The sequence below is a fragment of the Argentina anserina genome, chromosome 5 (genome assembly GCF_933775445.1).
Source record: "Argentina anserina chromosome 5, drPotAnse1.1, whole genome shotgun sequence".
NCBI classification, from domain to species: domain Eukaryota; kingdom Viridiplantae; phylum Streptophyta; class Magnoliopsida; order Rosales; family Rosaceae; genus Argentina; species Argentina anserina.
The window spans coordinates 21952077-21971764 of NC_065876.1; the positions used below are offsets into that span (position 1 = coordinate 21952077).

General features: G+C 35.8%; 2 protein-coding genes across 2 annotated transcripts; both read right to left on the reverse strand.

Annotated features, from left to right (window-relative positions):
- Positions 1-720: 720 nt before the first annotated feature.
- On the reverse strand, positions 721-12484 carry LOC126795742 (phosphatidylserine decarboxylase proenzyme 2-like; the record flags this gene model as incomplete). Its single annotated transcript, XM_050522509.1, is given in 22 exon segments — positions 721-852; positions 1923-2174; positions 2504-2590; positions 2750-2842; positions 2926-3000; positions 3091-3186; positions 3885-4031; positions 5404-5451; positions 5864-5964; positions 6061-6172; positions 7046-7130; positions 7237-7392; positions 7955-8046; positions 9132-9215; positions 9395-9445; positions 9524-9628; positions 10250-10318; positions 10903-10962; positions 11718-11742; positions 12155-12173; positions 12176-12227; positions 12320-12484. Coding segments are annotated over 21 exon segments (1869 nt in total), but the record flags the coding sequence as incomplete, so codon positions are not given.
- A 779-nt stretch (positions 12485-13263) lies between these two features.
- Positions 13264-15114, reverse strand: LOC126794327 (cytochrome P450 94A1-like). Its single transcript, XM_050521007.1, has one exon. The coding sequence runs from the start codon at positions 15022-15024 to the stop codon at positions 13519-13521; it is 1506 nt and encodes a 501-aa protein (XP_050376964.1). The 5' UTR covers positions 15025-15114; the 3' UTR covers positions 13264-13518.
- Positions 15115-19688: the final 4574 nt, after the last annotated feature.

The following is a 19688-nucleotide window of genomic DNA, read 5'->3' on the forward strand; positions in this document are numbered from 1 at the left end:
ACGCAACTTCGAACTCTTTTTTTTACTTTTCTTACCGCATAGCGCAACCTTCATGCCGTCTTTAATAGATGAATGAAGGAAGGATCATATGGACGGGGTTTGCTTTCCGTTTGGTTTCAGAATTCCTAATTACGATGTATTGAGTTTCGACGGTGGTTTGTATGATGTTGTTTTGTTCGTGGGTTTCCATATGATGTTTTGAAATTAGAATGAAGCCGGATATTCGGGCTTATTGTTCCAATGTGCCAATGTTGATGATGATGTTAATGTTAGCTAGTTTTCGTGGTGAGAGTGGTGCAATTAGTTGTTTTTTATGTTTTCGGTTGTAGAGTCTTTGACCCTAACGAGTTGTCAGTTTCCTTACTCTCTTTCTAGTTTAATCGATTTAGCGAGCCATACTTTTTATTTTTATTTTCTTTTGGTTAAAAATGGTGCAAGTTTTTTTGACCTAACGTAAGTGTTTTTCTTTTGACCTAACATATATGTGGTCTTGTATTTGGACTTGCCCTTTCATTAATGAATTTATTCATTTTTCACCCAAACAAAAGTGTCGATTTAAGCATGAACCGAACTAATGCATGTAACATTGTAACTATTGTAATCCGAACTGAAATGCAGTGACACTCTTTAATTGGATATGAAATTTCTTAATTTGTCCAAATCGAAAATGAAACGACCTATCGGGTTCTAAGTTCCAACTCCTGAAGAGACAATCTCATATTGGCAAATGAATTGAGTCGCACATAATGAATTTCAAACTGATTCCTTCGACTGACTCTATACCACTATACCAAGAATCCAATCCTGTTGAAAACGTTGGAGAACCAACTCCTAGCTTAAACTTGGAGGGATAGAGTTTTTTTCACCAACAGACCCTCAATTCTGGTGTACCTACCAATGTGATACCTCAACTCTTAATCGTACCAATGTGATACCCAGACTCTAGTATTGCTATCATTGAAGTACTTTCGTTAGTTTTTTTTAACTTTTCCGTTATCTTGGTGACGTGGCAGGTACGTGAGGCCCACAAAGAGGGTTAAAAGAAAAAATTAACCTCATCTGAGAGGAGCAATGTTTTTCCCGCCCTTTACCTTGAGAAAGACACCCAACAATTCCAATTTTGGCGCCAATTTTCCATCTCTACTCCTTAATTTGTGTCTCTTATCTAAACTAAAGAACTACCGCCAACCAGTCGACCACAATCTGATAAAACCTAGATCAATCTCATTTTCTATTTTTACCCTAGCACTTGTTAAACTAACAGAATAAATATATAAATTTATATGGAACATCTCATTTCCACAATCTCATAAGAATATAAAAACACATAACTTAACGAAATTCAAATACATGTTTAAGTACCATTAGTTGCCACCTTTTATGTTGATCTGCCATGATTTTTGCTTGTAAGAACTAATGGTACATGTAGTTGAATTTCGTTAAGTTATGTGTTTCTATATTCTTATGAGATTGTGGAAATGAGATGTTTCATATAAATTTATATATTTATTCTGTTAGTTTAACAAGTGCTAGGGTAAAAATAGAAAATGAGATTGATCTAGGTTTTATCAGATTGTGGTCGACTGGTTGGCGGTAGTTCTTTAGTTTAGATATTAGACACAAATTAAGGAGTATGGAGTGAAAATTGGCGCCAAAATTGGAATTGTTTGGTGTCTTTCTCAAGGTAAAGGGTGGGAAAAACATTGCTCCTCTCAGATGAGGTTAATTTTGTCTTTTAACCCTCTTTATGGGCCTCACGTACCTGCCACGTCACCAAGATAACGGAAAAGTTTAAAAAAACTAACGGAAGTACTTGAATGATAGCAATACTAGAGTCTGGGTATCACATTGGTACAATTAAGAGTTGAGGTATCACATTGGTAGGTACACCAGAGTTGAGGGACTGTTGGTGAAAAAAACTCCAAATCAAATCCCAAACCTTTTAGATGCCAACTTATGGTATTTCATTAGTTGTAACTGAACATTATTTATGTTCATACAAAAAAGTCTAGCGTGTTAGTACACCCTTAATCCTGCAACACACAGTTCTGTAAGTTTGGCAACCCAACGTTGGCTTGTTTCTTCGAGACGCCCAACTTCATTCCAACATACACCAAGGTCTCCAGCGACCGTGCACTATTGGCCAAGAGATCCTCATCTATCTGAATTGCATCCTGCATGACAGTATAAACAATAAGCCAGAGGACCTGGTTATATTCATAGCAGTTAAGAACTGAAAAAACGGGATGTTGCTTCTGCTCAACATATAATAAGAGGCCAAGATCATCGATAATTATTCATTCCAAACGAGAAATATCCAAACTGTAAATGAGATGAACATAGTTAAAAACAGATACAAGTATAACATCATTTACAAATAATTCTACATGATACAGAAATTAATCATGAGGCTGAGCCTCCCAGGGGCTGGGTTCCAAACCCCTTTCAGAAAAAGAAAAACAAAATGAAGAATACACTAATCAATCAAAGAAAGAATCTTAACCTCATCTCCTTTCTTTACACGGTCTCTCTCTTTTTTCAAGAAGCTGATGCTGCCAACCATAGTTGCACCGATTGCAATGAAAGCCACCTGGTAGAGAGAAAGTTAATGAAACTGTTCACACTAGTGCCGCTCCACTTATGAGTTCAGAACATAGATTTTTTTATTCATTGGAGTGCAAACTAAACAGGAATTGAAATAGAAAAGAGTTTCAACAATTTGAAAAGACAGACGATTGCAGTAATTAACCTTTCCAAACTCCTTTGTTGATATAATCGATACTACTCGCTTGTTCTCAGTGAAGACATTACAATACTTGCTATTAACAGCTATAGGATTAACCTGACAAGGGATAGAAAGACATTAATGGCATAACAAAAACATGTCATGAGAAGCCATTAAGAATCATATCTACAGTCACATACCGTATATAAACATCCAGGTACATCTACAAACTGCTCAACAGTTCCAGAAACAGGACTATGAAAACGATGATAATCCTGAAACAGTTTTAGTTTTCAGTCTTTATCAGAGAATATTAAGTACAAGTTCATGCTACAAGGTAATAATGTGCACAAAATGACAGGTACCTGTGGTGCCAAGCGAAAGATGACCAATGTTCCGTCAATAAAAGCACTAGAACATATATCTTTCCCCAGAAGTCCTTGAACTGAAAATTTCCGACCCTAAAAGTAACAATGAATGGTCAAGAGACATTCCAAGGTTAAGACTAAGAATGGATAATGTATATATAATATGACTTTATGGAGACATAAGAATATCATAGAGGTGTGCACGACTTAACTTATTGTAGACTTGTAGTTGCCTTTATCTATTTAGCTATTTGTTCCGTGAAATATATATCTAATATGAATTCAGTAAAGTCCATGCAGACTGATATATAATAATATAGTACAAAATAGGCAACTACCCAGTTAAGAAGGTTAGGATGGATTGAGTGTAAACAGAATTTAAATTTGTAATTAATGGCATAAGATTTCTTTTCTTAATCCAATATTCATCATATTAAATTCACTTATTTTCAGCATCGTTAAGAAGCTGCAATTCTTTTCCCTGAACTATGAGGGCTACCAAAAATACATAATTTCTACAATCTGCAATAGATTGCTGCATTAGTAAATTTATAGACAAGCACCTCATTTATTTCCTTCGAGTACTAAGTTAAAATGTTTGAGTTGATCAACTGTTGAATGATTTATTACTTTAAAGGTTCCTGTTCATTGTTTAATTTCATTTATTTTCAGCATCAAACCATATATGCATATCTTTTCCCTGCACTATGAGGGACAAGACTTAAAAATTTCTTCAAATTAATTTGTATGTCTGCCTCAGAATTGTTCAAGGTGCATTAGTTGGAAATTACCTTAATCCAAAATCTTAGACTTTCATCAATAGTTCTGAATGCTGTAAGACGACAATCTGCACCACAGACGGCAACGTCATCACGTTCTGGGCAGGCAATTGGTCTTGCACCAGGCTTTAACTCTCTCACGAAAAATTGATTGAATGTCTACAAACACAAATTATTAGAAAATCAAATGTTACTTTCTTGAGACTGAGAGGGGACTGTTACACGTTAAATGCTCCAAAAAGTAGGAGCATGTCATCAGCCAACGAGAATGGAATCTAAGATCCTAGAGTTATTAAACGACTAAAAATTCTACAGAGGTAATAAACTAATAATCAGAGGAAGTCAGGAAACTTAAACATGCAGCATTAACGTGTAAGCTGATTAGAAAAATTTCCGGTTAGTGACTACATTAATTATCAAATTAGCATAGACCACTGGTATTATGAGCAAAATAAATACAGTTTGCCACCAAATCTTCCCCAATTTCAGCTCCTCACATCTCTTGGTACCAGAGCATATATATTATGACCATGACTTCAGCTCAAACTTAGCATTTAAGTATTATCTTTATGACTTTATCTTAACAGGCATGATGATACCTCTTTTGGTGTCATGGTTGTAATAATTTGTAAAAAAAAAAGTCAATATAATGTGAGAAGCACTGTTCAAATGAGTGGTAGCTGTTCCTGAACTACTTTAGCCACAGAATTAGAGGACATATATAAGGGATCAGGCTAGGTATTTTTTAGATGATACAATTCAAGGTAGTATCCTCCCCTCATAATCTTCACCACTTGCGTTCAGTGTGCGTGACGTTCTCATCTGCTATTCCTTCAGCTGCACATTCTCCCCCCTATTCAATTCCAGTAATTGCTTTTTCTACGGCTGCAGCTAATGTGGGTGAAGTAAATGAAGATGATATCACGATTCACTAGAAACAATGCTCCATGCCAATGCTTTCTTCTCTGATACGCTTTTGCTCCAAGTGGTCTGCTTAGCCCCAGGATTTAATTTATTAGCAGACCTCAATGTTCTACTTCTACCTACTTGGGCACTCATATTATCTCTGAAAATAATCCTAAATACCTGGACAAAAAAAAAGTTGCATCTTTCTCCCTTCCAAGAGTCTTGAGTCAAGCTGTCAGACCACTGGATTGGTCTGACATGAATACGAGCATGCCATCTGGACAATGTTTTAATGATTCAGGTGAAAAAAAAGGAGAATCAGTTAATTGTCCTCTAGTCACTCCTAAGCCAAAAGGGAAAAAGTTACATCTAAATTCTTTCAGATGATAGCCTCGCCTCAATCTTCAATTCGAATCGCATTCAAATTAAAGCTCATTCAATCAAGAAAATGATAACTGATAAGTATATAAATTACTTTGGTCTACACATGCCAAAGTTTATACTTTATCTTTAACTTAAGCAATTATAAAATAAAAATATGATCATACTCGACCTCATTAAGACATTTAGGATATGATCTAATTTAAATTATCATAAATTTCAAATACTTGAAGTGTGTGGTTACCTTGAAATGTTCCAAAGGGTACTTGACTTCAGCCAAATTTAGTTGATCCTACAATACCATAGTTATATATAATCAAACTAACCAATAAAAAACAGTCAAATCACATACTTAGACACAGAAACCAACATTTAAAAATTTATAAACCTAGAGATTTAATTAAGTTTACAATTTTCATAGACATAATGTTAAATTACATTTATTAATAAAAAATCTTTATTTATTTTTGCAAAGGTTCAGCCAACTTGAATTGATCATAGAATACCATGTTTATTTAGGTATAATCAAAGCATGACTGCATCAGACACACACACACCCCTATTTTTTTCATCTATTTTCGTATTCCCAGACAAATTCCAGGTCATCATTGTACCTTTTGGTTGGAAATCGTTTCCAGAAAGTTGTGAAAAAGAACATTAATACATAATCACAAAATGATGATAACTCGAAGAGATAAGCACACCCTAAAAAATTCAATGAATTTTGGTATCTCTTTAGCAGATTCCACCGAGTTCATTTTCCGCCCCTGCTTTTCGGAGATGCTCTGCAAGACGTCCTTAGCCCCTATATTACAACAGCAAGCAAAGAAAAAATAAGCGGATTTACAGCAACCTCATTACATTTTTTCTGTTTAAAGTTTATCGTCATTAACACCATTACCTGTATCCATAAGGCCAAGCCCTAGTTTCGACTGGTAGATGGCTCTCATTGACAAGGCAATCTTTCCATCTATCAATTCTTCTACAAGTGTCTTTGTCCTCCGATCAAAAACCTTACCAAAAAGTGGTTAAGAATACATTACAAGAGCATTAGAGAGTGATTGAACCACATGTTCAATGCATAAATGAGATGCCAGTGGAGAGAAAGAGGCAACTAAAAAATGAAGAAAGTCAATAGCTAGGTGGACCTTATGAGCTCTAATGCAAAGATATTTATGGATGGTCCCAATGTTTTATATATCTATCATGTACAAGTCATGCCAATTGGTTATGTGGGGATGGTACAAGATCTTATGCAATGTTAGATTTACCCACAGCCAAGTACTGTGATGCTTACAAGTTAACATTCAGTTATATATTCACTTTCATATTCTAGGTGGAATCGCAATATGGAAAGAAACAGGGTAGATATATAAGTTGATACAGACATCATCAATAAGTACATACAAGCTAAAACAATAAGATAGTACAACATTATGGATACAATTTACTATATGATGATTTAAACAGAGTAAATCAACACACTGAAAGATTTAGGCTTCCGATCTCTTAAAATAAACGAAAATTTACACCTGTGAACAAATGCAAATCTAACTGTATTCCAAATTTCTCATCCCTAATGCTCTTTTTTTAATGACGGAAAGCACAGCAAACAAAGCGTGAAAGCGGAAGTTCATTGTGTCCTTGTAACACCTAAAACCGGAGACCAGAGTCATTCTCGTGACCAGAGGTATTATGTCATTATAACATTAACTAATACCAGAAGACATAAAAGGTAAAAAGCCTGACTAGGGTGGTAACTATAGGTAACATGAAATCACGAAAACCAGACTCTAACTGACAAAATCATCACCCAAAAGTTTTATTTGTAAAACCATACAAACAACTAAGAAAATTTATAAAAATCAAAATCTACCAAAGCATACCAGAATACGGGAACCACTTGATCCAGAGTTTAAACCAATGTCATAAGATGAAAAATTGACCCATTCACTAAGCTTAAACATCCACCTACAGACATAAACAGATATTAGTATCACAGAATCATATTCATAGCCAGAAAAATGAAAGTAGATTCTCGCTATCTCGCATAAAAATGATATGGAATAACTCTCACCCGTAATTCGCCTGTTTATCTGTCAAAAATCCTCCAGTCATAACCTGTTTTCCAGTTCCTTCATCAAAACACAGGGTCAAATGAATCATGTGGTTCAGTCGATCTGAAACTTCAAGGGTCTCGCCACAAACGGGACAGCAATTCATTAGTGGTTCCCTGTAAATCGCACAGGTTTTCACATGAGAACCAAAGGGAATTACATTCTAAACTAAAAATATGCTGCAATCATACAGAACTCAAGAACATGGCACACCAAAAACTTCAGGTTTGCTATATAAAAAGTGGTGATATTAATTGCTCAACTTTTAAAAGGCATGCAAGCACTTTGTTTCGTCTTTTTCAGAACCTTATAATAGAAAAATATAGGAAAACCGATGTTGAAATGAAGCCACTACCAAACAACAATCTAAATGCTAACAAATGATAAACTAAAGAAAACTTTTTCTATCAAACCATTAGACGAGAACTTTTCCATAGCGCAAATTTGACAAAAAGCATGGAAAAGAGGAAACTTTCATAATATGAGCTGCAAAAGGTTATACTATATCTACAAGTACGATGACATACTATCCGCATGATATATTTGAAGGAAAGAAAACATATATTTCAAAATTCTCAAAAGTATCTATGTAACCTACATGTGGAGAGGAACAATAGATATCTTCATGATATAATGAATGGATTAACAATTTGCTGCAATATCTATATGTATCATTACTTTTCTTGTTGAATGGCAAGAAGGTCAGCCAACTCATCCATGCTAACAACACCATCCCCATTCTTGTCAGCTGCTTTGAACATCTCCTCTTTCTAGCAAGTTAAGAAAATACTTTTTAGAGCATAAAACCAAAAAGAAAAGATAACATAGACAACAAACTAATACATATCAGACAGTCACACACATATCTGATATTGGAGGAACGTACTTAATATCAATTTATCCTGAAAACTATAATGCAAGAATTTGATTTTAAAGTGTGAAATTGGACATGTGTACAACATTAAATATCAGGGTACCATGATTTTTTAATTTTTATCAGTGTTCTAAAAAACGGCAGCCTAGGCGCTAGGCAGTGGGTCACCATTACGTTTTTAGGCTATTCAGTTGTCCACAGCGGTCGGGTGATTAGGCGGCCGCCTAGGCGGTCCTAGGCGGGTTGACTTTTAAATATATTTTTTTTAATCTCATTTTTTTGGATTTGGGGGTTAGGCCATTTGTGATTGTAAAAAAATATTTACCTTTTGTTCTAAATTTCTAAATTATGGTACGAACTTTGGATGAGTTGAGACTATTTTGATTTTTGAACATTAATATTGAGCACTTTTTTACTCATTATATATTTTTAATCATATAAATAGTATTAAATACATGTATAAAAATAAATAAATATGTAATAATTCAAAACCGCCTAGGCGCCGTCTAGGCACTAGGCGGTGACTGTCCGCCCGGTTACCGCCTAACGTTTTTTCGAACCTTGTTTTTTATTAATGTTCTTTATTTCTTTTACTCTTTTTTGTCTAGGAAATGCCTTCTTATAATTTTATAACCAGAGTGGGAAGAAGGGAAATTTTCATGCCCTTCATCATGAAGATGAGGAATTTTAAAGAAGTCACAATAAGGGTATGCACCACAATGCTCCTCCTGTTAAAAAGCATTTGATAAAACTTCTAACAAATGAGATGGTATGCTGTGCATTCATAGGTGTAAGGTAAACATCGACTTATAGGCTGAAACAGAGGGGGCTGGGAACATGACAGTGAGTGTAGAATATGTTAAATACCGAACAGTAAGCAACAATAAGAAAAGAAGAAATCTAACTGGAATGTAGATAATAAAAATCAGAACCCAAGGAACTGATAACAGATTTTCCTATATATTAACACATAGGTCAAACCTTGTTCACTGCCACTTGATTCCCAAAAGCAGTAATTAAGTCAGAAAATTCAGACAATGATAAGTGTCCATCTTCATTGTAGTCCTGTATATTGTACAATCAAGAACAATTTTTATTAGTAAGCATCAGTTGTAAGAAAAAAAAACACTCATTCATTGCGATTCCTTTAAGAAATTAGAAATAGAACGGCAACATAGATTTTTTTCCTGTGAAAATCAAACAGTGTCAAAACTACTATTATGTAAACAAAAATCTGAACTTACCACTATGGATAAAATTCGTCTTGCAAAACTCTTTTCTGTTTCAATTGGGTCCTGCCAATTTTTCAAAAGACATATAATATGTTACAAGTTTAATTAACTTATGCAAAACTTGAGATTATAATTTCACACCTCAACAGATATTGAAACAGATATTTGTCCCACAACTTTGTCTGGTGATGATGGATCCAACAGGTTCAGTGTCTCACTCAAGGAACTGGAATCGGATTCTAATTCCTATGACAGCTTACAATCCATGCTAAGTGTTAGAAAGACAAAATCCTAAACAGTAATGAATAGATAAACATAAAGAGAATACATATCGAATTAATCAGTTAACTCCCCTCTTTCTGTTCCCAAAAACTTACAAACTTCAAACAAAGAAATGAAAAAAGCTAAAATCAAATAAATTTCACTCAACAATCTCCCGTGCAATTCTGATACATGTTTTTTTATGTCAATTTACCAGCCATAGAATGTGAGCATCAACTTTGCCCGGAAATAAGGCATGTTGCAATAAGCAATTCTTTTAGGAACTGGAGCTACATACCAAAAATTGTTTCTTTCTAAAATTTCTGTAAATATGTTGCCAAATTATATCAATGTAATCCCCCTAGATTTTTTTTTATTTTTTTTTGAAGGAAAAAATACCAAAAAAAACATTATTCCACATAGCAAATGGTCCAGAAGTACAGAAATTACCAAACAGCGGATTTAATTTAAATACTTTAAGGGTACTGAATATACTTAAGTTGTGCATAACTGTGTCATTATTGCAGCAAGTAGATATGTCATCCCATGTTAAACAATTGTAACATGTTGAGAAAGGTGAATTAGTATATAAGGAAGGTGACTTACCCTGTTTAGAAATTCCAGTAGACCAATCTCACAATATCCTATCAGAGTGTTTTTATGCATTTTATTTGTCTGCATCATGTAATATTAATCAGGTGGAAGGACATGCAAAATAACAGCAATTATAAACTTTTCAACATATTCCAAAAAATATTACAGGCAAGATCTGATATATGTCTTTCTCATAGAATTAACAAGACCACCATATACAAGGCGGTGACATTTACAGTTCACACTCTTTTCTTTCTTGGATATTTTTGAGATTTTCTGACTTTGGTGACTTTAGAAGGAGGATAGTAGAAAAATGAGTGGTGGATTTCAGCCCCAAATAGAAACTCTAAACAACTCAGAACAACAACTGAACCTGAAAGTAGAGATGGCTGCAGAGGGCTAAAACTTAAAAGACTGTGTAAATGAACTACAAGACGCCCTAACTTTTCATTTTTCAAGGTGTTACCATGTGTTGTTCCTTGTAACAATGCATCCCACTCTCTTTAGTATCTATGCCAAAAGCCGCAGAGATGCCCAAAGAAGGAGACCTACAAACCAGATTCCTTCCACATGGGAAGACTCTAACTAGCTCATTTTCAGTTTTTCACAGCCTCTTCCACAAAACAGCTACACAGGAGACTAAATAGATTAAGTTCATTACACACCTCATACACTGAGATCCTTGCAACATGAGGCCCATTTTTTTCCAAAAGAAGCTTCTTTTGCTGCAATAATAAAAGGGAAAAAGTACTGAGAGATGAGTGTTCCAACAAGCTCAAATACTGTATTGAGAGTTTCAGATTCCACCATATTCAAAATAAAATAAAAAGGGATTCAAAATGCATTTAGGCCTTCTCTTTTGGATCTGATCACATGTATTTAACCCTCCCCCAAGCCAATAACCAAACTAGCATCTTAATTTACAAATTACAATGGCTCTCACCCCAACCTTTTTCATTTAACTAAAAGAGCAGCATTTATTTTAACAATATTGCCTTCCCCAAAAATGTCCAGTATCCCAAATTTGAGACCATAAACCGAGTTTATTAAGTCTGATTGCTTCCTACTGGGAATTTTCAGAAACAGTGACAAGGAAAAAAATTCTAAAAAGTCAACTTAAGTAATAGATTGCATTGTTGCCAGATTTAACTGCACCAAAGTAAATATCACAGCCCTTAACCCCCCAAAACTGTCTCCCGTTCATACAGATTCATTTTTCTTTTATCTTCAATGGTCTGAACACAGCCTCTAGATTTTCTCACTACGGAAACCCATGCACTACAGCCGCCAACTAAGGATGGCACCAGAAGTGAGCACTCATAGGTATACATAGTCTCACCTGGGTTATGACTATGAGTATGCCAATTGTGCACCAAGGGCACTAAGTTGATTAAAAAAAAAAGAACAAAAGCAAAGAACAGATGTAATTGCCATAAATGCACATAAACACAGTGACAAGACACAGGTTTAGTGTACTTACAGAGTTCCAAACAGGTTTGTCTGTTCTGCAAATAAATAAAAAAGATGCAGAAACAAAGACTCAATACACAGCCGGAGCATAACTATTAGCAAGCTACAGAAACTACTACTTTCCACATACATCATACATATACAAAGTAACTTTTTTGTTAAAGAGTAATAACTTGACCAAATCCATTCCCCTATATAGCAAACAGTGTGATTCACTGGTTCTTTACTCTGTGACAAATATCTGTCATCATCAAAATGGAAGTATTTAATTTCTAGTTTATTTACAGTTTTCAGCCTGCGTTGTGGTTGTAACTAGTTTTTTACAGTTTCATCAATGTGAGATTACTGTACATATACCGGGATTAAAAATTAAAATAATAACCTCAATTAAAATAAAATAAAATAAAATAAAAACAAGAAGAAGAATAAGACAGAGAAGGCGATTACTGGTCGGAGGTCTGCGTAATTGCTCTCCGAAGGAAAGACAGGCCAGCCATTTGTCCTTGAACTTCATCTCCGCCTTCCACACCATTTCAATTTCAAAATTTCAATTTCAATTTCATTCAATCTATCTCTAAAAAGAAAAACGGAGAGGAGGAGGAGGAGGAGTACTCGGAGGAGGGTGAGGAGAGCGATGCCGGCGAAATCCTCGGCGGCGAGGTGTTTGGTATGGGAGGAGGAATTGGAGCGGCTACGGCGACGACGGTGGAGGCGGTGCTTGAGGCCATTGGAGTCTTCTCTGGAGCTTCCCTGCCCCACTCTCTCTCTCTCTCTCTCTCTCTCTCTCTCTCTCTCTCTCTCTCTCTCTCTATACGTCACTCCTGGAATTCTCAGAATATTAAGGAGACTTGTAACCTACAATTTGACGGGTTTGTTTATTTGTTTGTGTGTTTCAGTGGGGATTTTGATTTGACTCATTTGAGTGGGAGGGCGCACCATTGGTGCTACCATGGACGCGCGAGACATGTCATATGTTTATGGTCCGCTTTGTCTGGACATTTTTTTTTAAAAAGTGGGGTTGATTCTTTATGCCGGCCATGTCCATTTTTATTCAACTGTAACACGCACCACCATTTTTATTCTACTATTAAAAATATATTATTTGCTATTTCAATCCAATCTCTCTGTCAATTGTTTCAGTGGTTGTTTAATTTAGGAAATCGAATTCACTACCGAAACCAATTATCAGGAAGTGTGAAATCTTAAGAGAGAGATATATATATCGTTGATCGAGCATTTTCATTTAGCTGTGCGATCTTAGCTATCAGCAGCTCCCTTTCTTATTATCTTAACTCGATTTCTTTTCACTTCTTGATTCTCATATTAATTTTAGAATTTTAGTTAAACCCTTGATCCGACGTACTGTTACGTATTGCTTCTTCTCGTATTCTCCTAATTTGTTTTTCTCTATTTTGCTTTGGCCATTGAGGACCAATGACTGGTCACCTGGGATCTTGTTATCTGTAACTTCTGGGATCTTTGAAATCGTCTTGTGTGTTTTACACTGCCTGATGGTTGTAAATTGTAATCCATGTATAACTGATTGGCCACTAATTAAGTAACGACCTCCTATTCCTAATAAGCTTGATGCTTGAAATAACATAGCACCAAATTGAAAGACATTTGTACAATAAGTTAATAAAGATATCGCATGCATCTGTACAACAGTACATTCTACATTTTTTGTTCAAAGGGGAGAGTGCATTATATATAGTCTCGAATAGGTAAACACACACTGACACTCATCATCAAAAACAAAAACACACATACACACAATGGCACACTACTATTGATAGTCGACTACTACGTACTTATGCCCTCTCCACAACAGTCACCGGAAACCCACCTTTCATCTTTCCGGTGAGGTACCCAACGAATTCTGGCTCCTTCCCATTCTCCCTCTTCTCCGGCACAATCTTAAACCTCTTCAAAACGCCACCCACCACTCTCTTCATCTGCAAAAACGCCATCTCCTTCCCCAAACAGATCCTTGGCCCCGCCTGAAACACCGGGTAGCTAAACGAGTCCTTCGCCACGAACTTCCACTTGTCCGCCGCCATGTCATGCTCCAACCACCTCTCCGGTCGGAACTGCGCCCAATCCTCACCCCATATTTGCTCCATCCGCCCCATCGCGTAAACGTGGTACGACACCGTCGTCCCTTTCTTCACTTCAGTGCCGTCCGGTAAAACGTCGTCTTCTACAGCCTCTTTGCCGTCTGTCGGAACCGGCGGATACAGCCTCATGCTCTCGCACAGTGCCGCGTGTGTGTACACCATGTCCTTGGCTTCGTCATATCCGGCTCCGGTCTCCACTTTCTCATTGATCTCCTTGAGAATTTCGTCTTCAACGTTAGGATGGTTTGCTATCAGCCAGAAGAACCATGTCAGTGCTGCCGAGGTCGTGTCCCTTCCGGCGAGAATGAAGCTGATGACGATGTCGGTGACAAACTTCTCTTCAGAGTGGCCAGAGCTCAAGAATCGAGACAGCAAATCGTGAGACTCCGAAGTCTTCATCTCGTCCATTTCGCTCTTCTTTTGTTTGACTATGGTATTCGCGAATTGACGGACTTCGGAAACCACCCGACGAAGATGGCTTTCCGATCCGATCCCGAAAGCTCGCTTGATCTTCCACACTATACGCATAGAATTTAACCTCTCGCCACTGATCTGGACCGCATCATCGAATGCCACAGCGAATTTCGCTTGCGGTAGAGAAGGAAGGAGATACTCGGGGTCGTATCCGAACCCGATTTTACATATGTTGTCAAATGCAAACCGTTGGAGAATGTCTTGGAAATCAAGAACGGTTCGATTGCTAGAAGATTTCGATAAAATAGGGACTAGTCTGTCGTAAAGTTCGGTATCAACTACCTGTTCAACGAACTTCCTCAGCGATTTGGTATTGAATTCATGACTGGAGAGTTGTCTTTGGAACTTCCAGTTGTCACCATCGGCGTTGAAAATGCCGTCACCGAGGAGGTCCTGGAGAGTGGTACGGAAGGACTTGCCCTTCTGGTATATATGGAACTTTGTCTTGAGGATGTGCTGGACCACGGCGGGATTGGCAGTGATGACTATGCGGTGGCCAGGAGAATGGTGCATGGAAATAGTAGATGTGGGGGAGGTTTTGACAAGGTCAGTGATCCACGGGAATCTATTGGAACGGTTTTTGTAAATGGCAGGAAAGGATCCTATAATTGGGTAAGATTTGGGGAGCTTGCTGTTGGCGGTTTTCGAGTCGCCGGAAAGCTTGAGGATGAAGAAAAGCAAAGGGAGAAGGAGAAGAGGGGAGAAAGCTAACAGCTGGAGAAACATGGCTGATGGATCAGTAGAGCTAGGAGGTGCAGTCTTTGTGTGTTTTGGCTTAATTAGGATAAAGCTCGTGGTTGTGTATGAGAGGGTGGGAAAGGTGGTTCTATTTATAGAGACCACTGATAATCTGATATGCATTTCTGTATATACGTGGGAATGGTAATTCGAACAATTCTTCTCTCTTTTTTTGGTGTTGTAACGTTCTTCTCTCTTTTGCTAAGAAAGAAGAATTATCTTCCTTTTAGGGCAGTGACGTACACTGCATGCATTGTAGAATTTTCTAACACGTACAATATTTGATTCTTTTCTAAGACGTATAATATTTGATTTATTAATCGAGTAATTATTTTATATACCCGTTACACACACTATGACACTGTTATATAATATATTTAATTAATTATATAATGAATTAACGTCTACGCGGTGGTGAAAATTATAAAAAATTATTTATATATAAAATTAATCAGAAATAATTACAATAAAAAAATAATATAATATTAAAGAGTATGACAAGTGATCTATGTAACGGTTACAGTAATCATTTCTCTTCTCAGTCTTAATACAATTGTATAGAGAGTCGCTGTCATGGTGGTAATAACGAGTAATAATGATAATGATAATGATAATGATACGTAAGTAAGTTCGTCAGCAAAAGTGGCTCGATTCAGGTGGTAAGACTGAGTAAAATAATGTGTTTTGCAATTGCCATGTAAAGATGTGGGCCCCTCGAATACTACGTAAGTGGATTCGTCAGCATGGTCGTTTTTCAGGTGGTCCCACTAGTCTGTAAAATTTCACCTGCAGTTTTCCACAGTAATTAGGAAGGAGCGAGGAACAATCAACAATCTATGTTACTAGCTAGCCGCTCTTCTGATCGTCGGAAACTGGGTTTCTTTTAATTTGCGGTACCGCCGGTTACGAGGAAAACATTACGAGGAAAATATTTTAACATCACAATATGGTGCCAGATTAGACGTCATAATCATATACGACATGGCACATAACTTTATCACGTCAATAATTAAAATAATTATAAATGTCATTTTAAATAAAAAAATAATATTATTCGTGTTAATTTAACAGCTCTAAATTATTATAAAAATATAATTTTTTCATTACAATAATACTTTTAAAATGAAATTAATTTTTTTTTGATATTTTTATGAAAGTATGCTTATATGTGTGTGTGTGTGTATGCACTCATAAAACTTATTTTCAAAATAAAATCATTTCATCCGCGGAAAAAATAAACATGTGTGTGCAAAACATATATTTTAAAATAAAACTATTTTCGTCCTAAATTATTATTTTCAAATATATATGGTAATTGTCGGCCATATATATGATGATTATCGGCCAATATTAATTTCATGGAAAAAATAATTTGTTACCTTACATGTCCCATAAAATCTAATAAATTGTCATAAGATTATAATGTTGTTTTCATCACTTATAAGGTAACTTTTTTAACAAATATCGTAAAATAATTTTCAAATAAATATAATAAGGTAACTAAATCATCTGAAGTTTAATTTCTATTTACAAAATATGATATCCGAATTATGTCCATGAAAATATATTTTTTTTAACGAAAATATTTTTAAATTTAATAATCATAATGAATAAATATTAAACAAGGATAAAATTGTCTTTTTATTTAAAAATGATATTTTATAACTATTTTAATTACTGACGTGGCAAGGTTATGTGGTATGTCATATATAATTGTCGTGCCGAATTTGTCGTCATATTGCTCTAATTACAATCTGATTACGCACGGTTTCCTCTTTCATTCGTTTTGACCGCGCTTTCTCCATAACCTCTTCATTTAAACCCCATGCTTTCTATTTTTTCTTCTTGTACATTGTTGTTATATTCTTTGCTATTTGTTGTTGTGATCATTGTGCTGGTTTGCTGTAGTCTTTTCCTTTTTTGTTCTTGTTTCGATTTGCCTTCTTTTTCTTTAACTATTCACTTTTCCTAGTTCAGCTTGATTGTGTTCTGTCCTAAGTAGTACGGACACGAACACGAGTGTCCGTATTTGACACGATTCGATATGTAGACACGGCATATAAAAAAAGTTTTTGACACGTACACGGACACGTGGTGGACACATTAATTAATTATTATTTTAATATATATATTATTTTAAAAATTAATTTTATAAGTATTTAGATGTATATATATGTCAAAGTGTGCATTAAAATGAAGAAAACATAACTTGTTGTAATGGTAAGGACTTGATCAGTACCTTGGATAACCAAGATTCGAATCTCATAACAAGTATTCTTATTTTTATCACGAGTTTCTCTCCTTATATATATTAAAGTGTGCATAAATATAACAAAAACTAAATATGTTGGAATGGTTGAGAAGTTGTTGGGTGTCTTAGATGACCAAGGTTCGAATCTCACCATAAGCACTTTCATTTTTATCATGAGTTAGTGCGTGTCCGCGTGTCCTATGCGGATACTCGCGTGTCCATTACATATTGCAGCATGTTCGAGCCGTGTCAAAATCAGTTCGTGTGTCTGAGCGTTTCCGTGTCGGACACGCGACCCAAATAGCATATTCGTGCTTCATAGGTCATGTACTATTAATTGGCTTTCTTGAAACGTTCGTGATGTTCTAAAGGGAAACATATTCAATACACATTCTATTTGAACTGTGTACGCACACCAACCGATATTTATATGACACGTTGTCTTTTCACAATGTTCTATAAACAATTAAAAAATGAATAATTTACTTTTGACATTAGATTCCTCTTTTGCCCCCTTTGTCTCTATGTTTCTTCATTTGACTCATCTCGTCGCTCTCAGTGACGAGAAGCGGAAGAGATGAGTGTTTGGTTTTGAGAGATTATGGTTAGGGTTGAGAGAGCGAGAGAGAATCGGGTTTGGAAATTATGAGAGAGAGAGAGAGAGCCACATGTTCCTCTACATAGTAAGAATCAAAGAAAGTTAGGCAAAGCTCGTTCTCTTCTCAATGATTCACGAAATAAAAAAAATGTTAGGCAACCACACATGTTGATGACATGCACAGTCGAGAACTTGGAGGAGGTCGATGATGTAGGCAAAAGAGCTAGAGGTGGTTGATCTCCTAGGTCCTGGGTCTGGTATTAGTGTGACCGTGAGAGAGAGAGGTCATGATTGTGTTAATTTGCTCAAGAAGATGCAGATCGAAGACCCCATGCAGCTCAGAGGCAATCTGATCATTGTTGAGTGGTACCATCACAATCATCATCGACCATCATCATCATAAACCAAGATGAGGAGTGATCGAATGAGAGAGAATGATAAATAAGGGGGTAAAAATAGAAAACTAAAACAAAGTATTAATTTGATATTAAAAGTTGGAATCCACATATCATATAAAGCATTAAATTGGGTCAGTATGCGCACACTAGAGCACTAAATACACTCTCGTTCTAAAGATGGTTTCCTTAGTTCATCCCTGTTTTTTATTAGGTTGATTTATCTAGACTTATTTTGTTTGTTTTTGTGATACTAAACTTATTTTGTTTTCAAACATGATCGTTATCTCCATTGTCTTGTTACTGATCTCACTATCCAAAAGAGCTTTTATGTTACTTTTCTTTATATGTATGCACATAAGAATCAACAACTGGACCTTTGGAATGATATTATTGATATAGCATCTTTAAGACCTGCCAATTCTGATGCTTAATTAGATTATTTTGGGTGACTTTAATTGTATCATAGATCTTTCGGAAAAATCTGGTGGTGCTCGTGTTGTTACTAATATATGTTAAATTTCGCTGACTTTCTGAACTCATGTTCTCTTATTTCCTTACCTTCGACTGGTAGCAAATTTACCTGACAAATAAGCAACGCCCTCCTAATAGAATTTAAAAAAAAACTGTGATCGTTTTGTTGCTAATGCCAATTGTCTACAATTACTACCTTCTTTACATGTTACCAATTTACCTATTTTTCATTCTGACCACGCTCCTATCTTGCTATCTCTGTCTCCCATGATCCCATCTTCTAAAAAGAATTTCAGGCTTGAGGCTATGTGATGCATAGAAGTTATTATGTATACCTGGTACACAGCCTACGTGGCGTACCTCCTTAATGTCATTGATCTATTTTTTACTGTGTTTATTTTTTATTAGTTATTATATGTAAATATACTTTTGTTATTTTCACCGCGTGGATGTTAATTATACTATGGCGTAATATGATTGGCTAGGTACACCACATGACAGTGTCACATGGTGTTCCGGATAGACAGAATAATTACAACCATTATGATTTTATGAATGTTGTTTCTTGTTTTTTCTACTGCCGCTAATCATGTTTATCATGGTATTCCTATGCAGACTTTTTCTTCTTTTACTTCTTGTTTTCAATTACAAATTGGAATCGTACTACTTTTGGCAATCTTTTTCAAAGAAAAAAAAATCTCTTAGCCCACACATTCAACAGGAACAACAAGCTTATGCTACTGACGTTGATGAAAATCATCTACGCACTGACTAATGTAGATTTTCTCAACTGGACAAGTTGAGTAGGGATGAAGAGATTTTCTGGCTTCAAAGAACAACTGTTTTTTTTCAAACTTGATAAGGGCAAAAGAAAAAAGCAAATTTCTTAGTTGCAAGATGATCAAGGACTTATTATTACTGATCCTTCTAAAGT

Coding starts and splice junctions, on each gene's coding strand:
- LOC126794327 (XM_050521007.1), bottom strand. CDS start 15,024: ATGTTTCTCCAGCTGTTAGCTTTCTCCCCTCTTCTCCTTCTCCCTTTG.